General features: G+C 41.1%; 1 protein-coding gene across 1 annotated transcript; it reads left to right on the top strand.

Moving 5' to 3' along the window:
• The first annotated feature begins 4,876 nt into the window (after positions 1-4,876).
• On the top strand, positions 4,877-23,722 carry rp1l1b (rp1 like 1b). The gene is made up of 5 exons (XM_063902642.1): positions 4,877-5,371; positions 8,151-8,301; positions 8,481-8,806; positions 9,975-10,087; positions 14,590-23,722. The coding sequence occupies exons 1-5, from the start codon at positions 4,877-4,879 to the stop codon at positions 22,727-22,729; spliced, it is 9,225 nt and encodes a 3,074-aa protein (XP_063758712.1). The 3' UTR covers positions 22,730-23,722.
• The last annotated feature ends 246 nt before the right edge of the window (positions 23,723-23,968 follow it).

Genomic DNA, 23,968 nt, shown 5'->3' with positions numbered 1-23,968 from the left:
TGCAGAAAAGAGTAGATATACAGTATTAAAAAAAGAGTACAGTATTTTATATTCTTGCATAAAAATGTTGTAACTACCTGGTTTGACAGAAGAAGAGCACGTTGGAGTACGTTTAGCTTTTACTAATAGGATTGTCAACCCACATGTCTTATGAAGGCAGGTGGTAAAAATAGTGCCTTCTTGTTCTGACAATCCAAATGGTGATCGCCATACAACTGCTGAACATACACAGATACATAATATCCCCATGGCATGCAACACACACACACACACACACACACACACACACACACACACACACACACACACACACACACACACACACACACACACACACACACACACACACACACACACACACACACACACACGTTGACCATTGATGTGACTTCAACCTCATTTCAAATATAAAAGCAACATTGTGAAACACTTGCAAATAATGTTCTGCTTACTTTAAATAAACCTAAAGAGTTCTGCAGCTCAAATAAATCGAGCCAAATGTATAAATATTGGATGACTTTTAAATTGGTATTCTGGAGAGGTTTTCTTTGAGGATAATAGGATTTGCCCAGAGTGTGAGCCTGCTACTGTATGATTGTGTAAGTGTGTGGTCAACGCTTCTTCTCTGCGTTATTTTTATAGAACCTCCCTTCAATCCTCACCATGACCTCACTGTGACATGTACAGGATAAAGGGGCAACAGAGATAAAGTCTGTCTGGGAACTCATTAGCGTGAGATTGGCACAGGTTCTTAAATGTTTATATTAAACTGTAGTGCCTAAACACATGAGTTTCTTCCTTAATGTGTGCCTTAATGTACTTTTCAGTCTCAACAGGCTGACAGTATTACTGTTCAGGGCGTTGCTTCAGGTTGTGGAAGGACAGCTTAACAACGGACGGAGGGACAGCTTTCATATTGGCACGTTGCACATAAGTTTCCTAATGAGTATTTCAAAATCACACTCAGGACAGGCAACTGCAGTGAACAAAAAAACACCTTACCAAGTCCAGAATTACAAGATACACTTAATGGCATCCTAGAAATGTGTTGTTGGTACTTCTTTTTGCTGTAACATTCAATGTTGCTAATATTTGTTGTGTAGCGTCATATCTTTAAAAATGAATACATGTATTTATATCTTTTGGTTTAGTTCATATTTGTGAAAGAAACGAGAAACTTCCATATTGAGCTACAAACAATAAGATTAAAATTGGGCGGTGAGCTTCTGCAGGACTGTGACTAACACTGAGGGAGTCCTTCTTTAGCGAGGGTGGGGGGGGGGAGGGGAGGTGCTACACCTGCACATCGCTACTCACGTGTGAGCTTGACGGATGAGCTTCTGGACGCCCTTCTGTGACTGTGATTCATCCAAAACTGTACTGGCATGGTGGAGGCTAGACAGCTGACTGCAGACTGAAATACCTGCTCATCATGTTTAAATAAATATAATGCAGACAGCATGCTCTCGTTACTCTGAGAGCATGTTGGTGTAAGCAGTAGATTTAATTAATTAATCGGGGAAGTTTTTAAACAGAAATATATATATTTTACTGTGTTCAGACATTTGATTAACAAAAAAAAAGAATCATAATGACTCGTGCTGTTGATTCTTTCACTTAACTTGAAGGAATGAGGTGAGGTGGCTTCCTAGCACAGGAAAGCCCGCAGTGAGAGGAAAAAACCATGTTCTTAGCACTTACCGTCATGACTCAGCAGGGGGGTCTTTCTGCTATTTTCTCCCCATGAGTCAGGATGCATAAATCTGCCCTCCTCGAGTCAGCTCCACCCTACCATGACACATCAAGCTCCTTAAGACCAAAGACAGATGGCAGCACGGGGGCAGCCCCCCGCTGTGCGTGTGATTGTGTAGGCTTTGTGGGAGTGGGTGCTCCTGTGATGAAGCACTTCTTGAAACTCTCAGCATCACAAGGAGGGATCGGCATGCCGTCTGTAAGCCTCAGATAGGGGCAACCTCTTGTGGTTTCTGGGGAAGTTGCTTTGTCCTTGAGAAGATCTAGCTGACCCAGAGCGATATTAATATGAGGAAAGTACAGTTTTAAATAATTGTGTACCTTTCACATGTAACACATGCAGGTGAAACACGTATGATTACATGAATAGAGACTTTGCCAAGCAGGCGGCCAGGAGGGCCTATTAGCTGGGGGCAGTGTCTCTGCCATTAGTATCACACTGATATGGAAAATAAATGCCTAATTTAAACGCTGCCATATTTCCCCATTCATCTTGCTTTGACCCTTGGGACCACTCTCTGTTTACTGTTTGTTGATTTCATGACATGGAGCAACAATAAGGAGGGGAGTGAAATGGGCAAAGGGATATTTGGGCTGGAAATCATTGCAAAAAACAGAAGGCTCTGTCATTGTTCAGGTGGTAATGTAACAGAAAAACAAGATGAAATTAATCAACCGAATCCAAAGAATTAAACATAAACAGCAAAAGGTAACGTTGCTTTAAACACTGTCCATTTCGTTTATTAAGATAATAACAAGCAACATTTATAAAGTGCAAAATATAACATCATTCATTAAAACCATCCAGAATATTAAAACATGACACACAAAATCAACCGATAAAAGCTTAATTTATTTAAAGCTGTATTATCTTTATGCTCACTATGAAAATATGTGTACATGTTCTATTTGATCAGGTATTTTGAGATAAAACCCAGAAGAAACAGCATCCACAGAATGACTGAAGGGACAGAAGGTGGCAGGTTAAGAGGGCCATTATGCCTAATCATTTATCATCAATGAGATTTCAAATGCTTTCTTAACGCGTGTCTAACTCCTTTATGCAATGGTGAAGTCCAAGTCATGTGTCCAAAGCCTCAGCAGATTTCAGTCCAATCTCAGAGTGATTAGCAGGGCTTTTCATTCTATCCTTAGCCTCCCATGTTCGTGATTAGTGGGTAGGCCCGCTTCTGGAGGGAGGCTTTTGAACTTGTCTCTCGCTTCTCTGCTCGTGGAAGCTTTTGCTGTTTCTTTCGGAGTTTACTTCTTTTATGCTGTGGATTTTGGACTATTTATTTTAAATGTGGGTCTTTTAGAGATGTGGATCATGTGAGTATACATACCTTTGTACTGTTCATTTAATTAGTCTCCTGTCTCTTGTGTACATTGTAGATCATTTGCATAACATATTCCCTTATAGCTAAAACAATGAGACTGGAAACTGCACTTGGGAAAAATGTAGTTTAGGATTTTAGTAATGTTAGGCAGTATTTTGTTTGTGTGATATACACAAAAGGTAATGCAATAATCTAGGGTAAACTAAATGAACTCATGCTGGCTTGAAAGAGTATTATTCTAGAGATTTCTAGGCCACATACTGCATGTTTCCTGGTCATAATAAGTATTTTTTGCATCTGTAATTTGCGTGGTAGCAGCTAGTTTAAATGTCTAACTTCCATGTCTCGGAAACAATTACATTCTGCCACTTTGGAAACTGTAGTAGCCAACACTGCCTTAAAGTATGGCCCGTTATCTTTACATACACATACTGTATATACCACCTCTATCAAATATATACCTTTTTTGATTTTTTATGACCACACACTATGGCTCCTGTAATAATGGCATCCTGCAATCTATTTAATCATTGTATTGTCATTATAATTCCATGTTATGCTGTGCCTTGTTGAGGTTATGGTACATATTATAGAAGATGTTAGCGTTCAACAAATAACGTATTGCTGGCTATCGAAATGATTCGTTCTCTCTAAGACAAGCAAAGTGAAATATAAATATCTTTCATTGTCCTGGATTATGTAGGGGAAAATATTCTATTTGGAGGTAGACAAAATTCCTCTGTAAGCATTAAATGGATATTCTGCAAGTTCAACCTTAAGCCTTAAAGGTCTCGGCTGGCAACACGACATCTGAGTATTTACAGCAATCAATTACTTTTCTTTTCTTTTCTGCGCCAAAATGTTCAGCTAGAGGAAACACTTGCTGCTTCACTACTGTCTATTGCTAATACAATAACAAGGACAACAGCCAAACCTGTTCTTTATGCACGTCAATCAAGCTTAGCCTATTTTATAGCCCCACGATTTGACTCATTTTTATTTGCATTTCATATTGGGCTTGCGTCTCTTTTCATCAGACAACAATGCATTATCTCTACCTCCTGGCATTGTCGCAGTAAGCATGCATTGTGCCTGTTGCAGATATTGCTGCTTTTTATAGGTAATCCTTATGTTATTTATTGCAGGAAAAGCTGGCTAGGGATGCATTTTCTTCAGTGACGGTGACAATCATTGAGGTAATGTCCACTTTCGCTGCTAGCAGAGACTTAATCTTGTTATTTAAAGTCACTTGGTGGATTTATTTGCGGCTGTATCCCATTATCCCAGTCTTCTTTTACTCTGTGATCTTGTCAGCAGTCGGTACATACAGAATGCAACAACCCTTGTGTATCCCACTTTAAAATGTACATATTTTCTTTGGTGAGTGATTTCAGCAGCTGCTAAACTGTGAATACAATTATTCCTAGTCCTAGACAAGCCTTTTATCTGCCCTAATCACGTTTAGGTAGATTTAGCCTTAAGTACTGATGAGCCATGCTGGGTTACCAGGAAAAGCCAAAATGGACGTAAAAGAGTTCACTGTTAGCACAAAGGCTAGGCCGGGAAGAAAGGCTGCATGACTCCATCTTTATGTTTATTTTGCTGTGAACATTTAAAAAACCCTGCTTGTACTTTAACCTGTTCTATGTTCTATGTTCTCAGCCTGAGCTTAATGGGAGCCATGCAGATGTGTGGTGCAACCCGTTCCCCTAGGCTGCGGCGGAGAAGCATGACCTGCCCTCACCTCCTGCTCCCCTGACACCAGAGCAGAGAGACCACAGCCCAACATGTCCGCCCATAGACGCAACTACCAGTGCTTCAATGCTGTGGGGGGTGAAGGCTCCAACATGTCCTCACTCCCCTTCAAGCATCACACCAGCCGGCTCCCCTGGATCAACAACCATGGCATCCTGGCCCATCATGAGCCTCTGGAGGAGTGCTACCTTTGCTCTGAGTATAGACATACCCAAGCTGTGGAAGCATTAGAGACTCATGTCTCGCCATTGCATCACGCTCATACACCCTGTCACCACCATCAGCCACACCAGTATGTCCTCAGGGGACCCACCAAGCCAGAGGAGCACCCTGAGGCACATTCAGGCCATGTGCATCACCACAGGCACAATAAGAGGTTGGTGCTGGTGAAGAACAGCGACCCCTCGTCAAGGAAAACCATTGCCTTGCACCGCAGGAGTCTACGCAGCTTTGGGCTCTTCCTAGAGGAAGTTTCTGAGCTCATGCAGTACCACATCAGGAAGTTGTACACTCTGGATGGGCGCAAGGTGAGCTCACAACATCCTAGAGTAGGGGCTGTCGTGATTATTTGAAAATGAAAGCCTTTTGATTTTATGTTAATAATACACAAACAATTAATCATGTAATTAATCCATTACTTTTTTAGATCTCACTGTCCATAAGTGTGATTTTTTTGTTTAGTTTTTGTTACAAACTCCCTTAATTTTGTAGTTAAAATGTATTTGCTATGAAAGGGAAACAACTAAAAGGTAAACTTGAATTTGCCTGATTGCATCATATACACATTTTTTACAGATAATTGTGTGAATGTGAATTTTGGCTATGAGGATTGTGTAGGGAAAATGTAATATATTGAAAGCCCTTAAGCCAGAAGATTATGTCATTTTTGTTCATGTTCTTTTTAACTTGATATTATCTCACACTGGAGTTTGTGAGATTAGGGGATTTTATTAAGTTATTTTATTGTGTGTTAGGGACATTTCTTATTCCAAGGAGTTTCTATTCTTGGCCCATACCGTTGTGTTTATGAATGAATTGAAAGGATGTTAGGATCTGAAATGAACAATAGTACGTCTAAAGGAGTTGCCTTTAACTTAAAATAAAAACAAGATAGAAAAACAAGGTAGAAAGAAGGTGCTCTCGGTTGTTGTTTTGAAGAGTTGTTTTTCACATTGCTGGTGTTCATGCTTGAGATTGAAAAACAGAGTGAAAGAGAGGCCTCTAGTGACAGGACGGATTCCCTACTTTACTCCAGTTGAGAGTTTTCTTTCAGCCCCTCTGCAAACACACAAGTAGTTTTATGACGAAATTCAACTTACAAACATCTTATTTAAATATCCTGGTGTATTTTCTTAATAAACGTACCATACCACCTTATAAGTATTAGGCCTATATTGTTGCATTTTTGGCATATATAAAAAAAGACTCTATAATACACTGAATATATAAACAGATTTGAAAAGACACAATATTTAAAATGATTTGAGAAATACATATTTTCCAAAGAAAGAAATTACCAACATTGGATGATACCCTCTGAAAGGTGATACCCTCTGAAATCCTCTTTATTTTAATAATAAGAGGATGATATATGCGTACTGTGTCTGAAATATGAAAGACAACCTTGTGCTCTCTAAACTCACTGATATGTCAGGAAAACTGATGTTACAAATACCTCAAGCCACATGATATTAAGTTTTATTTGCATTCAGTTTATTTCACTTGTATGATCATTACATCTGGGAGAAAACACCACTAACTCACACAATATAAATTAAAGTCTAGAGGGATAAATATTTTTGAGTGCGTTCATGAGGGACTGAAAGGGAGGGATATTCCTTCACATACACATACACACACACACACACACACACATACACACACACACACACACACACACACACACACACACACACACAGACAAACACACACACACACACACACACACACACACACACACACACCCACAAACACACACACACACACACACACACACACACACACACACACATTCAGATTGGGGGTATTTCTCTACACCCCATTAATCTTGGTCGAATCAGAGCTATTTTTGAGGGAGGAAAAACAGGTCAACGTTGAGACTCCACTCCTTTACTTTGATACCAGAGGTGTCTCAGAAAAGTGTCTTCCACAGTGGCAATTAATTATCTTCACCTGGGCTTCGTGTGACCATGGAGGAAGCCATTCATCTGCCTTCACACACATCGGATTTAAGAATCAAAACTGCACTTTCATCAAAACAGTCTGCATACAAGCAAAATTAAGTCAACAAAATTCTCAATATGTGTTGCATAGCTGTCAGCGAACAGAGGCAGCACAATTCAGTATTGGGGGTCATAAAAACGTACTATTGCAAAGATGAAACCAATAAGAACAGATGTATTTTTTACAATCTATTTACAACTTTACCACACAATTCAATTAACTTTATCTTTTCGTTTTCAGGATTTTATGTAATATTGTTTAACCCCATTTATTACCCATCGGGGTTTAAAATGTTGTTTTATTTGAAACGTATTAGTAATACTTAGCAGAAACATAATATCCTTATCCGGAAAGATGGCTTCTTTGAAAATGCCCAAATGACCAAACTGGGAAACGTACTGTTTTCTATCATACAGCAATTTGTGTTTATCAGTATAAAGGAAACCTATAGTTAACTAGCTCCTTTATGAGGCCTTGCATGTAGAAGTTAAATTAAACAGAATAACCCCTGGTTACAAAGGCAGCTGATAATTGGAAAAATTCCCCTGGATTCCTGAACGAACGATTCCTGGATTCAGATATTTATCTTTTCTTCGACTGACAGCTTTCCTTTTCAGGGATTTAGAGCATTCACTAAGTATACTACCACATACATGCTTTAAAACTTGTTTACTAGGTACTTTTTAGATTAAACAATATCGAAAAACAATGCTCAAGGCTATTTAAGTAATACAAATGTTGTATGAAAATTAGCCCCAGATACTTCAATCTAAGTCAGATATCAACCCCCACTCTGTCCAATCTCATACATATGCACTTCCAGCCATTGGCATGTCAAGCATTCGGTTCCACAAAGACAGTGGCTGTAATGCTGACAAGGACAAAGAGGCAAAAGAGAACATAGATATTTTGCCAGATATCTACCTAGTTAAATTCAGATAATGGCCTGTCAATGGCATTCAATGCAAACGTTTCAAATAAATCCAGTTTGTGAGAGCTCCGCCAATACATAATATAAGATGTTGTTTGTTGTTTCTGGATTCAGCAAACATACTGATTCTTAAATTATTATTTATGTTTCAGATTGACAATGTTCAGAGTCTTATGCAGTGCCCCAGTGTGCTTGTCTGTGTGGGACGTGAGCCTTCTCACCCGTCCGTCATGGAGAATTTTCAGAAAACATCTTACGACAAACTTCCGAACCTGCATCCTCACTCAGGTGGCTGCAATGGAGGTAGGAAAAACAGACCATTGTCTCAGAGTTTATCTCTCAATTAGGTTTTAAAAATCAATTACTGTACATTCTAACAGGGGTTTCACTGGTGTCAGACTGAAACATTCAGTATAGTTGTACTGTACACAATGTCATTTGTTTTTTATGAGTCTTTTTTTGTGTCTTGATGTCAATCCCAGGACTTTCAACAAAGCAAAGTGCCAACTCACAAATGGAATCTGATAACAGATCTACCAGGCACTCCGTGTCCTCTGACAAGTCATTGCCAGATGGAACCGACTCTCCAGATAAAGTGGATTCCTGCCCACACACTGGTGTTGGAAAGAGAGAGGATGATATAGAGAAACGGGTTCGTGTGAATAAAGATGGAAGTGTGTCTATGGAGATGAAAGTTCGCTTCAGGCTACAAAATGACGAAACATTACATTGGTCCACAGAAGTAAGGAAGACAACAGGGACGACCTGTGAGTTCCGACAAGGACACAATGGCCCCTATTTTGCACAGGTCAGCGACAGAAGCTTTTCAGAATCTGAAAACATCTCTGCAAGTGAGCAAGATGAGTCTTACATCGCAAGACCCTGTCAAAGACATGCAGAGGAGACTCACTGTCCTCACTGCTGCAGACACTGCCAGGAATACAATATCTGGAAAAACCTCCCAGGGACACATGGAGCAACTCGTCGCATTCAAACCTCCAGCTCAAGTGCATCCTCACATACAAGGGTCTCTAGAAAGACCGTGGTTGAAACTAGTGAAGATCATACAACAGAGCAGATAGAACAAGTATTGGAGACAGAAACTTGTGTGGAGCAGACGGGGGAAATCGTAGATTACTGCACCATCAGGAGTGATTCTTGCTCACCAAAGTGCAAGGTGAAATCCTCCACACCGGACAACCGGGAGGTTTCAGTTGACTGTTCCCCAAAGGATAGAGTCGAAGACAAAACTGCTGAAACAATGGAGCAAGAAGAGCAAACAGGATCTGTTTCTTCTGAGGAATTAATAGACCATGAAGAGGATCAGAATGACGATGGTGATGTCCCTCTGAGTGCTTCAAGAGCATCTTCTCAAAATAGTAAACCTGAAAAAGAAGAGACACCTGGAAGTGCAGTGTTGGATAAAACATCCCCAAAACAAAATATATCCACGAGCCCTACAAATAAAACATCCGTTGCTTCAGGACACTCAAGCAGGTCAAACAAATCAAAACAATCATACACTTGTATTTGCGGAGTGTCTAAAGATCCTGAAGATGACACAAATGGAGAAGGTGGGATACAAAGAAATCAATCAAGTGCCATGTCTGTTACATCAAATGCTTCTGGCAGATCACATACATCTGGAGAAAAACAGAATGCAGAGTCTGTGGATGTAGAGGAGGAAAGATCCAAAAGTGCCATGTCAGTTAATTCAAATGCCTCTTCAAAATCCAAGCCAGACGTTCTGGATGTTACAGATGAAGAAATGCAAGGACATGAAGAAAAAGAAACAGGAGAAAGATCCTTAAGCAGCATGTCTGTTAAATCAGAAAAATCAATGAAGTCAGAAGTGGCAGCTGACCAACAAAAATCAGAGGAAGATGTTGATGAAGAACAACTATCAACTTGCATGTCATCAGAATCAAAAGATTCTATTAACTCAAAGGACTCAAGGGTCTCTTCTCTCGCTGAAGAAGTACAAGCTGAAGAGGAAGCTGAACAGAGGACGTCACAAAATAATGATGAACATTTTCGAGAAGAGGAGAATGCTGAAGAGGATGGAGAAGATGAAGAGAGAGTGCCAAGTGTAATGTCATCCAAATCAAATTCGCCAAAAAGTGCTGACATTTTAGTTGGTGTAAATGCTGTAGATGAGGAAAATGAAGGAAGACCCCAAAGCAAAATGTCAGTCAAATCAGCAATGTCAGTAATGTCAAATATTTCGGAAAAATCGAACAAATCTAAATCATCTCAAGTTCCCAATGAAGAAATTGATAACAATCATGAGGATGGAAATGATGAACAGCCAACTGCAGATGATGAAGCTGAGGCAAGGGCATCTAGTGCCATGTCAGAAAAATCAACCAAATCAAAATCCTCTGCGGTATCCAGTATGTCGAAAGCCTCTAAAGACAGGTGTGAGAAAAACAAGGACGATAACAACACTGGAGAAAGAACACCAAGTGTCATGTCTTCAAAGTCAAGTGCCTCTGCTATATCTACAAAATCCAAATCTTCTCAAGCTCTTCCTGAACACAATGATGATATTTGTGATGAAGGAGATGCGGAAAAGGAGACCATTGAGAGGTCACCGAGCTGCATGTCGGAAAAGTCTATTAAGTCTAACATTTCAGCAAGATCAAGTAAATCAAAATGCTGTGACGGCTCAGATAGAGAAACCATTACTCAGTATGAGGAAGAGAGGGCACCTAGTGCACTGTCAATACAATCAGGACGGTCAAATGCTACAGCTAAATCCTCAAAATCAGTGAAGTCAAATGCTTCAACAAAGTCTAAGAAATCCAGAGGTTCTGCAATTCTTTCCAAAAAGTGTGGGGATTCCTCTGAAGAGGAGACTGAAGGGAGATCAGTCAGCTCAATGTCAGTGCAGTCAGTTAAGTCTAGTATTTCTGCAAGAGCAAACAAGTCCAAATGTTCTGCTCATGTTCCAGGTGAAGAGAAGTCTATCTCTCTTGATAGGCAACAAGACGAAGAGCAAACTGAAGAAAGAGCAGCAAGCAGCATGTCAGCAAAATCTGTAAAGTCACAGGTATCTATAAAGTCTGCGGACAGAGCACCAAGTGCTTTGTCAGCTAAATCAGCTAAGTCAAATGCTTTAAAAAAATCTAGCAAATCTAAAGCTTCTGAAGTTCAGTCTGTCAAAACGACTGGCACTCCTGATGAAGGAGATGATGAAGAGGAAACTCAAGAGAGAGCACAGAGTGCCATGTCAGCCAAGACTGCAAAGTCAACCATTTCTGTAAAATCTGCTAAATCACAAGGACCTGAAAGTTCAGCTGAAGAAAATACATCTGACCATGAGGATCATCCAGAGAGAGCTCCAAGCACTTTGTCAGTCAGATCAGCAAAGTCAACAAAGTCAAATGTTTCTGCAAAATCTACAAGATCGAAAGTCTCAGAAGTTCCCTCTGAGAATGATGTTGACAATTCTGAGGAAAGAGTTGTTGAAGTTGAACGTGAAGAGAGAGCCTTAAGCTCAATGTCAGCTCAGTCTGCTAAGACAAATATTTCTGCAAGATCAAACAAGTCCAAATGTTCTGTTACTGTTGCAGCAGAAGAGAACTTGGAGTGCTTTGATGGTGATAACGACGAAGAGCAAACTGGAGAAAGAGCAGCGAGCAGCATGTCAGCAAGATCAGTCCAGTCACACGTTTCTGAAGTATCTATAAAGTCTGTGGAGAGAGCACCAAGTGCTTTGTCAGCAAAATCAGCCAAGTCAAATGCTTCAAGAAAATCTATCAAATCTAAAGCTTCTGAAGTTCAGTCTGTGGGAAATACTGGTAGTCCTGATGAAGGAGAGGAAACTCAAGAGAGAGCACAGAGTGCCATGTCAGCCAAGACTGCAAAGTCAACCATTTCTGTAAAATCTACTAAGTCACAAGGACTTGCTGGTCCAGCTGAAGAAAATACATCTCATCATGAGGATCATCCAGAGAGAGCTCCAAGCACTTTGTCAGTCAGATCAGCAAAATCAGCAAAGTCAACAAAGTCAAATGTTTCCGCAAAATCTGGAAGATTGAAAGTCTCTGAAGTTCCCTCGGAAAATTATGTTGGCAATTCTGAGGAAAGAGTTGTTGAAAGTGAAAGTGAAGGGAGAGCCTTGAGCTCAATGTCAGCTCAGTCTGCTAAGACAAATATTTCTGCAAGATCAAACAAGTCCAAATGTTCTGTTACTGTTGCAGCAGAAAAAGATTCTGAGAGCCCTGATGAAGAAAACGACGAAGAGCAAGCTGAAGAAAGAGCAGCAAGCAGCATGTCAGCAAGATCAGTCCAGTCACACGTTTCTGAAGTATCTATAAAGTCTGCGGAGAGAGCACCAAGTGCTTTGTCAGCAAAATCAGCAAAGTCAAATGCTTCAAAAAAATCGATCAAATCTAAAACTTCTGAAGTTCAGTCTGTGGGAAATACTGGCAGTCCTGATGAAGGAGATGATGAAGAGGAAACTCAAGAGAGAGCACAGAGTGCCATTTCAGCCAAAACTGCAAAGTCAACCATTTCTGTCAAATCTACTAAATCACAAGGACCTGAAAGTTCAGCAGAGGAAAATACATCTGATCATGAGGAACATCCAGAGAGAGCTCCAAGCAATTTGTCAGTCAGATCAACAAAGTCAACTAAATCAAATGTTTCCGCAAAATCTACAAGATCGAAAGTCTCAGAAGTTCCCTCTGAGAATGATGTTGACAATTCTGAGGAAACAGTTGCGAAAGGTGAAAGTGAAGAGAGAGCCTTGAGCTCAATGTCAGCTCAGTCTGCTAAGACAAATATTTCTGCAAGATCAAACAAGTCCAAATGTTCTGTTACTGTTGCAGCAGAAGAGAACTTGGAGTGCTTTGATGGTGAAAATGACAAGGAGCAAACTGGAGAAAGAGCAGCAAGCAGCATGTCAGCAAGATCAGTCCAGTCACACGTTTCTGAAGTATCTATAAAGTCTGCGGAGAGAGCACCAAGTGCTTTGTCAGCAAAATCAGCTAAGTCAAATGCTTCAAGAAAATCTATCAAATCTAAAGCTTCTGAAGTTCAGTCTGTGGGAAATACTGGCAGTCCTGATGAAGGAGAGGAAACTCAAGAGAGAGCACAGAGTGCCATGTCAGCCAAGACTGCAAAGTCAACCATTTCTGTAAAATCTAATAAGTCACAAAGACTTGAAAGTTCAGCTGAAGAAAATGCATCTGACCATGAGGATCATCCAGAGAGAGCTCCAAGCAATTTGTCAGTCATATCAGCAAAATCAACCAGGTCACATATTTCTGCAAAATCTACAAGATCGAACATTTCTGAAGTTCCCTTGGAGAATGATGTTGACAATTCTGAGGAAAGAGTTGTTGAAGGTGAAAGTGAAGAGAGAGCCTTAAGCTCAATGTCAGCTCAGTCTGCTAAGACAAATATTTCTGCAAGATCAAACAAGTCCAAATGTTCTGTTACTGTTGCAGCAGAAAAAGATTCTGAGAGCCCTGATGAAGAAAATGACGAAGAGCAAGCTGAAGAAAGAGCAGCAAGCAGCATGTCCGCAAGATCAGTCCAGTCACACGTTTCTGAAGTATCTATAAAGTCTGCGGAGAGAGCACCAAGTGCTTTGTCAGCAAAATCAGCAAAGTCAAATGCTTCAAAAAAATCGATCAAACCTAAAGCTTCTGAAGTTCAGTCTGTGGGAAATACTGGCAGTCCTGATGAAGGAGAGGTAACTCAAGAGAGAGCACAGAGTGCCATGTCAGCTAAAACCACAAAGTCAACCATTTCTGTAAAATCTACTAAGTCACAAGGACTTGATGGTCCAGCAGAGGAAAATACATCGGATCATGAACAAAATCCAGAGAGAGCTCCAAGCACTTTGTCAGTCAGATCAGCAAAGTCAACAAAGTCAAATGTTTCCGCAAAATCTACAAGATTGAACGTCTCTGAAGTTCCCTTGGAGAATGATGTTGACAATTCTGAGGAAAGAGTTGTTGAAGGTGAAAGTGAAGAGAGAGCCTTGAGCTCAATGTCAGCTCAGTCTGCTAAGACAAATATGTCTGCAAGATCAAACAAGTCCAAATGTTCTGTTACTGTTGCAGCAGAAAAAGATTTTGAGAGCCCTGATGAAGAAAATGACGAAGAGCAAGCTGAAGAAAGAGCAGCAAGCAGCATGTCAGCAAGATCAGTCCAGTCACACGTTTCTGAAGTATCTATAAAGTATGCGGAGAGAGCACCAAGTGCTTTGTCAGCAAAATCGGCTAAGTCAAATGCTTCAAAAAGATCGATCAATTCTAAAGCTTCTGAAGTTCAGTCTTTCAAAACTACTGGCAGTCCTGATGAAGGAGATGATGGAGAGGAAACTCAAGAGAGAGCACACAGCGCCATATCAGCCAAAACGGCAATGTCAACCATTTCTGTAAAGTCTACTAAATCCAAAGGACTTGATGGTCCAGCAGAGGAAAATACATCTGATCATGAGGAACATGCAGAGAGAGCTCGAAGCACTTTGTCAGTCAGATCAGCAAAGTCAGCAAGGTCAGCAAAGTCTTCCAAATCCAATGTTTCTGAAACATCTAACAAATCCAAAGTTTCTCTTGTCCCTTCTGTACAAAGGGATGCAATTAATAATGCAGAGATTGAAGGAAGAGAGAGCTCAATGTCAGCTCAGACAATCAAGACAAATATTTCTTCCAGATCAAAAAAGTCTAAATGTTCAGATATACAAGCTGAAGAAAGCTCGAAAAGCCCTAGGGAAGAAAAGGACCAAGAGCAAGCTGAAGAAAGAGCACCAAGTGCTTTGTCAGCTAAATCAGCAAAGTCACATGTTTCAGCAACATCTACTATAACAAATGCTTCTGCTCAAACTATTGGTGTTTCTGATGAATGTAACGGTGAAGAAGAGGCTCAAGTAAGAGCACTGAGTGCAATGTCAGCCAAATCCTTACAGTCAGCCACGTCTGTAAAATCAAGTCAGTCAAAAGTCTGTGAAGTTCCTGCTGAAGGAACCATGTCAAATGATGAGGACACTGTACAAAGACCAGCAAGCATTGTATCAGCTAAATCAGCAAGATCTGCCAAATCAACCCGGTCAAATGTCTCAGCAAAGACTAATATTTCAGAAGTCTCTAATTATCAAGGGGAAGATAACAACAAAGAGATTACTGAGCGAGCGCCAAGTAGCATCTCCATCAAATCAGCAAAATCAAGAAAGTCAAATGCTTCAGCAGTATCAAAAAAATCTAAAGCGGATCCAGATGGCCCTAACATTGCAGATGAAAACACTGACGAACACACTGAGGAGAGACCAATGAGCTCAATGTCTACCAAATCAGGGAGGTCAGTCAGTTTTGCAATTCCTATAGAAAGTTCTGAGACTCCTTATGAAGAAAGTACTCAAGAGCAATCCGAAAGAGCTCCAAGTGCCATATCAGTTAAATCAAATTTGTCAAAGAGATCAAAGAAATCAAGAGTATCTGTTGTTCCTGCTGATGAAAAGGAAGAAAGTACACAAGCAAATTCAAATCGATCGGAAATGTTAGGCACAACTGAAATCCCTGCTGTGACTGTTGATGAAATTGAAGACAGAGCACCTTCAACCATGTCATCACAGGTTTCAGGACGTTCAAAAAAGTCAACTGCATCAGAGCTTAAAGAAAAGAAAAGTGAAGTGCGACCAAAAAGTTCTTTATCCGTCAAGTCAACTGTAAGATCTCGAAAATCCAAAGTAAGTGATACTTTAACACACATTTCTACAATAACTCCAGAAGTCATTAATCCTGATGACGAGAGTTTGCATAAGGAAGACAAACAACAAACACTTGAAGAGAGGAGTTGCAACTCTAAGAAAAGCAATCCAAGCAGGCAAGACCCAAAACACGCAACTGCAAAGGTCACTTCGAGGCCGAAGTCTGCTGCAAAATCTGATGTTTCAGATGAAAGTGATTTGTCCCAAACTCTCTCCAGTTCAGATTTTGTCAAAGACAGATGTGAGACTCCAGGAACGGCTGAATCAAAATCTGATGTGCCCAAGAAGATAACAAATGCTGGTCCACTAGAAAGTACGGGCATTTGTCGTAGTGTCAAGGATAGCAAAAGTGACAAAAGCAGCAAACGCAGACATAACACAAAGATTGATGACTTTGAGCTAGTACCATCTAACCTTCCAAATGCATCTCCTAATGAGGTTGTGAATGAATGGCTGAAATCAATACCAGCAGAAGGGGATATGTACGACATTGAGGAAGTTAATGGAAACTGTGATGGACAAAATGATGGCCACACAAAAGAGGAAATTAATGGAATGGAGATTATTGGAAACTGTGACTCTGCAGCTGAGAATACAGTAGACTTAAATGAAGGAGTTGTTAAAAACAGTATCCCTAATAATGACTGCCAAATAAGCACGGTATCACCAAATGCCGACAATACCTCTACTCAGAGAGATGAAGCCCCAAAAATATTTAACTCCTCCGTACAGGTGATGAAAGTTCTTTTGAATCCAAAGCTCGACAGATGTAATAGTTTACCAGAAATTTCTTCAGCGTATGGACGCAAACTAAGCACTTCAGCAAGAGGTCTTCTGGATTGTCTTGTGAAGTTGCAGTTAATAGTCCATAATCCTGAAAATGCAAACGAACAGGATGAAAGATACCAAGAGCTAATGAATATTCTACAGTCTCTTTGGCTTTGTGACCCTCCAGAAAATGAACAAGTGTTAAAGAAGAGGGATCGGCGTTATGTGGAGGATGATTTCAATCATACATCATCCTCTGGTGTGGATGTCAACAGCGGCTCCACAGGCTCAGGAAACAGTAGTGATGGTGTGAATGGTATCACCTCTCAACTGCATACAAGTCCAGATCGGTTAAAGAAAGTACAAGAAGTTTGTGAAGATGAAGCAGAAGCAGAAGCTCAATGGACATCTGAGAAAGAAGTAGAAGAAACCTCTAAGGAAAAAGAAATGGAAGATGACCCAGCAACAGATGAGACAATTAGAAGCAATGATAGTCCAAAAGAACTACCTGAAACTCCAGCATCCTCAGGAAGTGACAGCAAAACGATATCTCCTGATCCTGTTTGGGTGTTAACTTTGCTAACCAAAATTGAAAAGCAGTTCATGACACATTATGTCAATGCAATGACAGAGTTCAAAGTCCGGTGGAACTTGGACAATAATGAGCAGCTTGACACAATGATAAATGAACTTAAAACTGAGGTCCAAAAAAGAATCAAAGCAAGTATAAACAGGGAAATGAACAAAATTCAAGAAAAAGCAGGCCTACCAAGACCTCCTCAAGAAGCAATGTCCCATACATCAACCACACAAACAGAGAGAAGACGGAGGCTAAAGGTTATGCTCAAACAATCAACTGATCCCCAAGAAGAAAAAAGCGATGAATCAGCAACAGGCACATCTTACAGCGACCAGCGCAGTGAAAATGATGACGAATATTGTCCATGCGAAACATGCGTGAATAAAAATATGACATCTAGACCGCCACTTCCTGCAGGAGTTATGAATGCTGCACCTCTTTCTATGGACTTTGACCTGAAGAGGCTTCTGTTGATGAAGAATGGTCACCCCGGCAACACACAGGCAACCTCCTGCACATCTCGCCCTGAAAAAGAGAGAAACAGAGTAGCAGCAGAAATGCTTATTGGAAAAGTAATTTTCGAAGCATTAAAAGAAGTAGAAGATGAAGGAGAAGACGGGTCTGTAGGCAATGAAGCAGAAGAAGAAACTGTAAGAGTCTCTTCTATAGATGATAATGAGGAATTAAACATAACAGAAGATAGTGCCGTCGCCACAGATGAGGAATTGTCCAAAGAACCAGATGAAGAAGCAGAAAACGAAGATGTAGAAAGAGACATAGCTGAGGATGAGTCAAAGGAAGAGGCTGATAAAGCAACCAACGATAAAGATGAGAGTGCAGGAGAGGAGGATGACGTGGAAGCAGGGATGCTTGATTATGATGAAGAGATTCCTGTCATGAGTACAGATGATTCTGCGGAAGAGAACAATGGCACAGCTGACGAATCATCAAAAGAACCAGTTGAAGATGAGATTGCTTTAGACGAAGAGATCGCTGGCACAAGTGAGGATGAACTTAAGGAAGAAGCAGCTGAATATGAAAATGATAATATGGCAGCCACCGGTGAACAGGAATCTGAAAAGGTTGAAGTAGAGGGAGTAGATGATGAAGAAGAGGTTGAACTGCAGGAAGAGGCTGCTGAAACTAACACAGCTGAGGAAGAAAATCTAGAAGAGAGCGCCATGGCAGTCACAAGTGAACATGAGTCTGACAAGGAGTTGCTAGTGGAAGAAGTGACAGTAGATGAGGAAGAAATTTCTGCCACGAGTGTGGATGAGAACGATGAATCAGCAAAAGAGCCAGCTGAAGTAGCAGTAACTGAGGATGAGATGGCTGTAGAAAAAGAAATCATGAAACATGAGGAGGCCTTGGAAGAAGGTACAGTCGATGATGAGGAGGAGGTTGCTGCCACAAGTGTGGCTGAATCCGCAGATGAGAATGAAGAAACTGCTGAAGATGAAGATGCAGCAGAAGAAGATGAAATGAGAAAAGAGGCTGAAGAAGCGGAAGATGAAAATGCAGAAGAGACCGCTATGGCAACAATAAGTGAACATGAATCTCAACATGAAGACGCTGTGGAAGACGGGAATGTAGGTGAAGAGGAGGAGGTTGCTGCCACAAGTGCGGCTGAATCTGCAGATGAGAATGAAGAGTCTGCAGAAGATGAAGTTGCAGCAGAAGAAGCTGAGGTGGCAGTCACAAGTGAACATGAATCAGACAAAGATGAGGCAGTGGAAGAAGGGACAGCTGATGAAGAAGAACATATTGCTGCCACCAGTGAAGATGAGGCTGCTGAAGCCACCACAGCAGAAGATGAAAATGAAGAAGGGAGTACTGTGGCAGGACATGAGGAGATCTTGGAAGAAGGTACAGTCGATGATGAGGAAGAGGTTGCTGCCACAAGTGCGGCTGAGTCTGGAGATGAGAACAATGACACAGCCACAGCAGATGAAGCAGAAAAAGAGCCAGCTGATGAAGCAACAACTGAAGACAAGTTGGCTGTAGAAAAAGAAATCATAGGTGAAGATGACTCAAAGGAAGAGACTGGTGAACATGAAGTTGAAGCAGCAGAAGAAGATGATGTGGCGACCACAAGTGAACAGGAATCAGACAAAGATGAGGCTGCAGAAGAAGGTACAGCTGATGATGATGAAGAGATTACTGCTTGCAGTGAAGCGGAAATAAATGAAGATGCTGCTGAAGCCGACACAGCCGCAGATGAAAATGGAGAAGAAGGAACTGTTGATGAAGAAGAGATTGCTGCCATGAGTGTGGATGAAAACGATGAATCAGTACATGAACCAGCTGAAGAAGCAACAACTGAAGATGAAATGGCTGTAGAAAAAAAAATCATTGGTGAAGATGAATCAGACAAAGATGAGGCTATGGAAGAAGAAACAGCTGATGATGAAGAACATATTGCTGCCACCATTGAAGATGAAGCTGCTGAAGCCACCACAGCAGAAGATGAAAATGAAGAAGAGAGTACTGTGGCAGCCCAAAGTGAACATGAATCTGAGGATGAGGAAGAGTCTGCTGATGAGAACGACGACCCAGCCACAGCAGATGAATCAGCAAAAGCAGAAACTGAAGATGAGATTGCTGTCACAGAAGGAGATGAGTCAAACGAAGAGACTGCTGAAGACAACACAGCTGAAGATGAAGATGTGGCAGCCACTAGTGAACATGAATCCGAACACGAAGAGGCTGTGGAAGAAGGGGCGGTCGATGAAGAGGAGGAGGTTGCCACCACAAGTGCGGCTGATTCTGGAGATGAGAACAATGACACAGCAGATGAATCAGCAAAAAAGACAGCTGAAGAAGCAACGACTGAAGACGAGTTTGCTGTAGAAAATGAGGTCACAGGTGAAGACGACTTAAAGAAGGAGACTGCTGAAGATGAAGATGTGGCAGAAGAAGCTGATGAAGCGGCCACAAGTGAACTTGAATCTGTTAAAGATGAGGGTGTGGAAGACGGAACAGCTGGTGATGATGAAGAGATTGCTGCCACCAGCGAAGATGAAATAAATGAAAAGGCTGCTGAAGCCACCACAGCAGAAGATGAAAATGAAGAGAGTACTGTAGCAGCCCAAAGTGAACATGAATCTGAACATGAGGAGGCCTTGGAAGAAGGGACAGTCGATGATGAGGCGGAGGTTGCTGCCACAAGTGCGGCTGAATCCGCAGATGAGAATGAAGAAACTGCTGAAGATGAAGATGCAGCAGAAGAAGATGAAATGAGAGAAGAGACTGCAGAAGCGGAAGATGGAAATGCAGAAGAGAGTGCTATGGCAACCACAAGTGAACAAGAGTCTGAACACGAAGAGGCTGTGGAAGACGGGACAGGTGATGATGAGGAGGAGGTTGCTGAATCTGAACATGACAAGGATGAAGCGGCAGAGGAATCAGCGAAAAAGCCAGCTGAAGAAGCAACAACTGAAGATGAGATGGCTGTAGAAAAAGAGGTTATAAGTGAAGATGACTTAAAGGAACAGACTGCTGAAGATGAAGATGCAGCAGAAGAAGCTGATGTGGCGGCCACAAGTGAACATGAATCAGATAAAGATGAGGCTGTGGAAGAAGGAACAGCTGATGAAGAAGAAGAGATTGCTGCTACCAGTGAAGATGAAATGAAGGACGAGGCTGCAGGAGCCGAAGATGAAAATGCAGAAGAGAGCGCTACGGCAGCTCCAAGTGAAAATGAGTCTGAAAACGAAGACGCCCTGGAAGATGGGACAGGTGGTGATGATGATGATGATGATGATGATGATGAGGAGGAGGAGGTTGCTGCCACAAGTGCAGCTGAAACTGCAGATGACAAGGATGACACAGCAACAGCTGATGAATCAGCAGAAGAACCAGCTGAAGAAGCAGGAGGAGAAGATGGTGCTGCTGCTGAAGATGAAATTGAAGCAGAACACACAGCTGACAATGAATCCGACAAAGAAGAAGCTGTGGACGGAGCAATGGTTGATGATGGAGAAGACATTGCTGCTACCAGTGATGACGATTCAGCAGCAGTTACCGACACAAATGAAGAAGGGGCCGCGGAAGAGAAAGGCGCAACAGATGATGAACTGTCGGAGGAACCAGATGAAGAAAGTGATCTTGAAGCAGACGAGACTGCTGTGGCTGCAACAAGTGAAAATGAATCCATCAATGAGGAAGCTGTTGAAGAAGAGTCAAAGGAAGACCTTGCAGGAGACACCAAAGTTGAAGAAAATATGGCAGAAGATGTAGCCCCCCAAGATGAATCCCATGAAGATGGGGCTCTCACAAACGATGAAAATGAAACCTCAGATAATGAAAAAGCAACAGCAGATGAAGATGAATCCCAGGAAGACGAGACTGCTACTAACGATGAAAATGAAACCTCAGATAATGACAAAGCAACAACGGCGGAGGATGAAAGCGCTGTGGAAAAAGAGATAAATGTCACAAGTGAAGGTGAAGGTAACAGTGGCGCAGAACAGGCAGACATTGAAGCTACAAGCGAACATGACTCTGACAAAGATGCAGCTGTGGATGAGCTCGAGAATGAAGATGAGATTGCCGAAGAGGTTGCGGTCACAAGTGGAGATGAAGTGAAGGAAGAAGCTGGTGAAGCGGCTGAAGAGGACAATGCAGCAGAACAGGCAGATGTTGAAGCCAGTGAATATGAATCTGAGAAAGAAGAAGCCGAGGAAGAAGGGACAGCTGATGATGGCGAAGAATCAGCTGAAGAGTCATGTGAAAATAATGCAGAAAGCAGTGCTGTTGAAGATTTTGTTCAAGAAGAAGATGAAGGTGATGATACATCTCACAATGAGGAACCAGAAGAAGGTGAAAAAGATGGGGGGGAATCAGAGGGGGCTGAAAATGATGGGGAGGAATCTGCTGAAAATGAGAGTGATACGGAGTGTGGAGCAACAGGTGAAGAGGATGACATTGAAGAAACAGCAGAAGAAGAATCAGCAGAGTCTGAAATGACCGGGAGTGAGATTACTGAGAGTGATGGTCGAGAAGAATGTGGAGGGGAAGAGGAAGATGAAGAAGCCCTAACAGGAAGGGAAGAATCAATCGATAACACAGGAGATGAATGTGCAGAACAGCAACACACAGAAGGAGCAGAACAAAATGACCTGACTGAAGAGCATCAGGAAGATGCCATCCCAGAGGCAAATGAGGACACACAAGGGCCTGATGATGTGGTTGAGCTGAAGCCAGATGAGGATGTGGAGGAAAATAATGAAGAAAATAAACCAGTGGAAGATGACGATAATGAGGAACAAGAAACAATTCCAAAAGGAAGCCATGATGATGTTGAAGATGCCGAAGTTCCCGATGAAGAGGACGAAGGTAAGATAGTGAATCAAGACTGGGATGGAAACCAGGGAGATTCAGCTGACGGAGAAGATGAAGCAGACGAGGAATCAGACGAAGCAGAAGATGACACTGATTGCGGAGAGCAAGATTTAGTCCCAAGCAAGACAGAAAATGGAGAGGCAGCTACAAAAGCATCTCAGAAAAAGACATTAATGACACTTGATGCTTTGATCAAAGTGAAAGCAGAATCTGATGATGGCGCTTATGCTGATGTTGAAGACTCTGAGAATGAGATGAACAGCCAAGAAGAAGTTACATGCCTTGAGTCAAAGACTTTGAAAAATAATTCATCATAAGTTGACGGTGACTCTGCAAAAGCTGGAGGGGAAAGAGGGTGAGACGTTTCTACAGGGGAAAATCACAACAACAAGCAATTTTAAGACATAAAGTAAGGTCGTGCAATAAAGAAAATAAAGTGATTGACCTAGATTATTCAAATTTCTAACATGATTTAAAGGTATTGTTAAATAAGCACTAAAGAAACAAGCACTTTGTTCCAGCATCATCAATGCTGAGACAGAACACATGCACAACTACTCATCATGCAGTTGAAGAAGAAATGTACCATGAAAACTTGAATGTAGCCAGTTTGCATAGTTTTTAATGCAAAGTTTAAAGAGACTTTTAATATATTTGTATTATTTTAATGCATTATAAAGGTTTGTTACATGTTACCTACTGAAACTGGGCCCCAGACAGACACATGGCAATAATAGTAAACCATGCTTTATTTATGGTACTTTGTAGAATCTACAACTGTTACACTAATGTCTTAAATATGTCTTATATGCACATATACTGTAGTTTTCTTCAAATTACTGCAGTATAACGGTATTTGCTGCTCAACATTTTTTGCTAGATTTAGCAAGAATGTTTTTCCGAATGTATTTCAAGTAATAAATCATTTTGGTTCCTAAGGTAAAGTTCAAGATATATCTATATTTTTCTAGTCATTATTTCTGGAAAGCCAGAACAAGTGATATTTATTTTGAATGTATAACTTACTATTGTGCTGTACTGTTCATGGCAATATGTTAGTGTTCGATATAAAGGGCAAAGTTGGATGATGACTAACTTTAGTGTTAGCTTCTTCATCAGGAAGCTGCAAGAAAGCTTTAATAATGTCTTTAGCAGGTTAACAGGAATATCTCAGGAAAGAAGAAAATGTTGTGGCAGGGATTTATGTATCATGTCATGCTGTACTACTGTTCTGTATTTTAGACAATTCAACAGTGTGTGTGAGTGAGAAAAGAAGCTATCCTCTGTGGTGCAACGGCTACTACTGTTATTGAATGTACTGTACTTATTGTTTCTGTAATAAAAACTACTTTTAAAGTCCTTTTTGTTATTATTTTTTCCAGACAATTCAATTCAAAAAAGGCATTACTTCTGAAATGCATGTAACCACATATTGATGAGTTGCATTCACACACACAGACTCACTATAACATTGAACACTATTTAAAAAACTGACTCATTATCATGAAAACTCTACGCTCACTTCAACGCAAATGTAATGTTATTTGATTAAGTAT

This window comes from Eleginops maclovinus, chromosome 15, assembly GCF_036324505.1.
Source record: "Eleginops maclovinus isolate JMC-PN-2008 ecotype Puerto Natales chromosome 15, JC_Emac_rtc_rv5, whole genome shotgun sequence".
NCBI lineage: Eukaryota > Metazoa > Chordata > Actinopteri > Perciformes > Eleginopidae > Eleginops > Eleginops maclovinus.
The sequence above is the reverse complement of the archived record's forward strand: the minus strand, read 5'-3'. Positions and strand labels throughout refer to the sequence as shown.

Excerpts from the sequence above, each read along its gene's own strand:
- rp1l1b (XM_063902642.1), top strand. The coding sequence starts at position 4,877 with ATGTCCGCCCATAGACGCAACTACCAGTGCTTCAATGCTGTGGGGGGT. Across the intron at positions 5,372-8,150 it reads ACACTCTGGATGGGCGCAAG|ATTGACAATGTTCAGAGTCT; the intron begins GTGAGCTCACAA and ends TTTATGTTTCAG. Across the intron at positions 10,088-14,589 it reads ATGAAGAGAGAGTGCCAAGT|GGATGCAATTAATAATGCAG; the intron begins GTAATGTCATCC and ends TTCTGTACAAAG.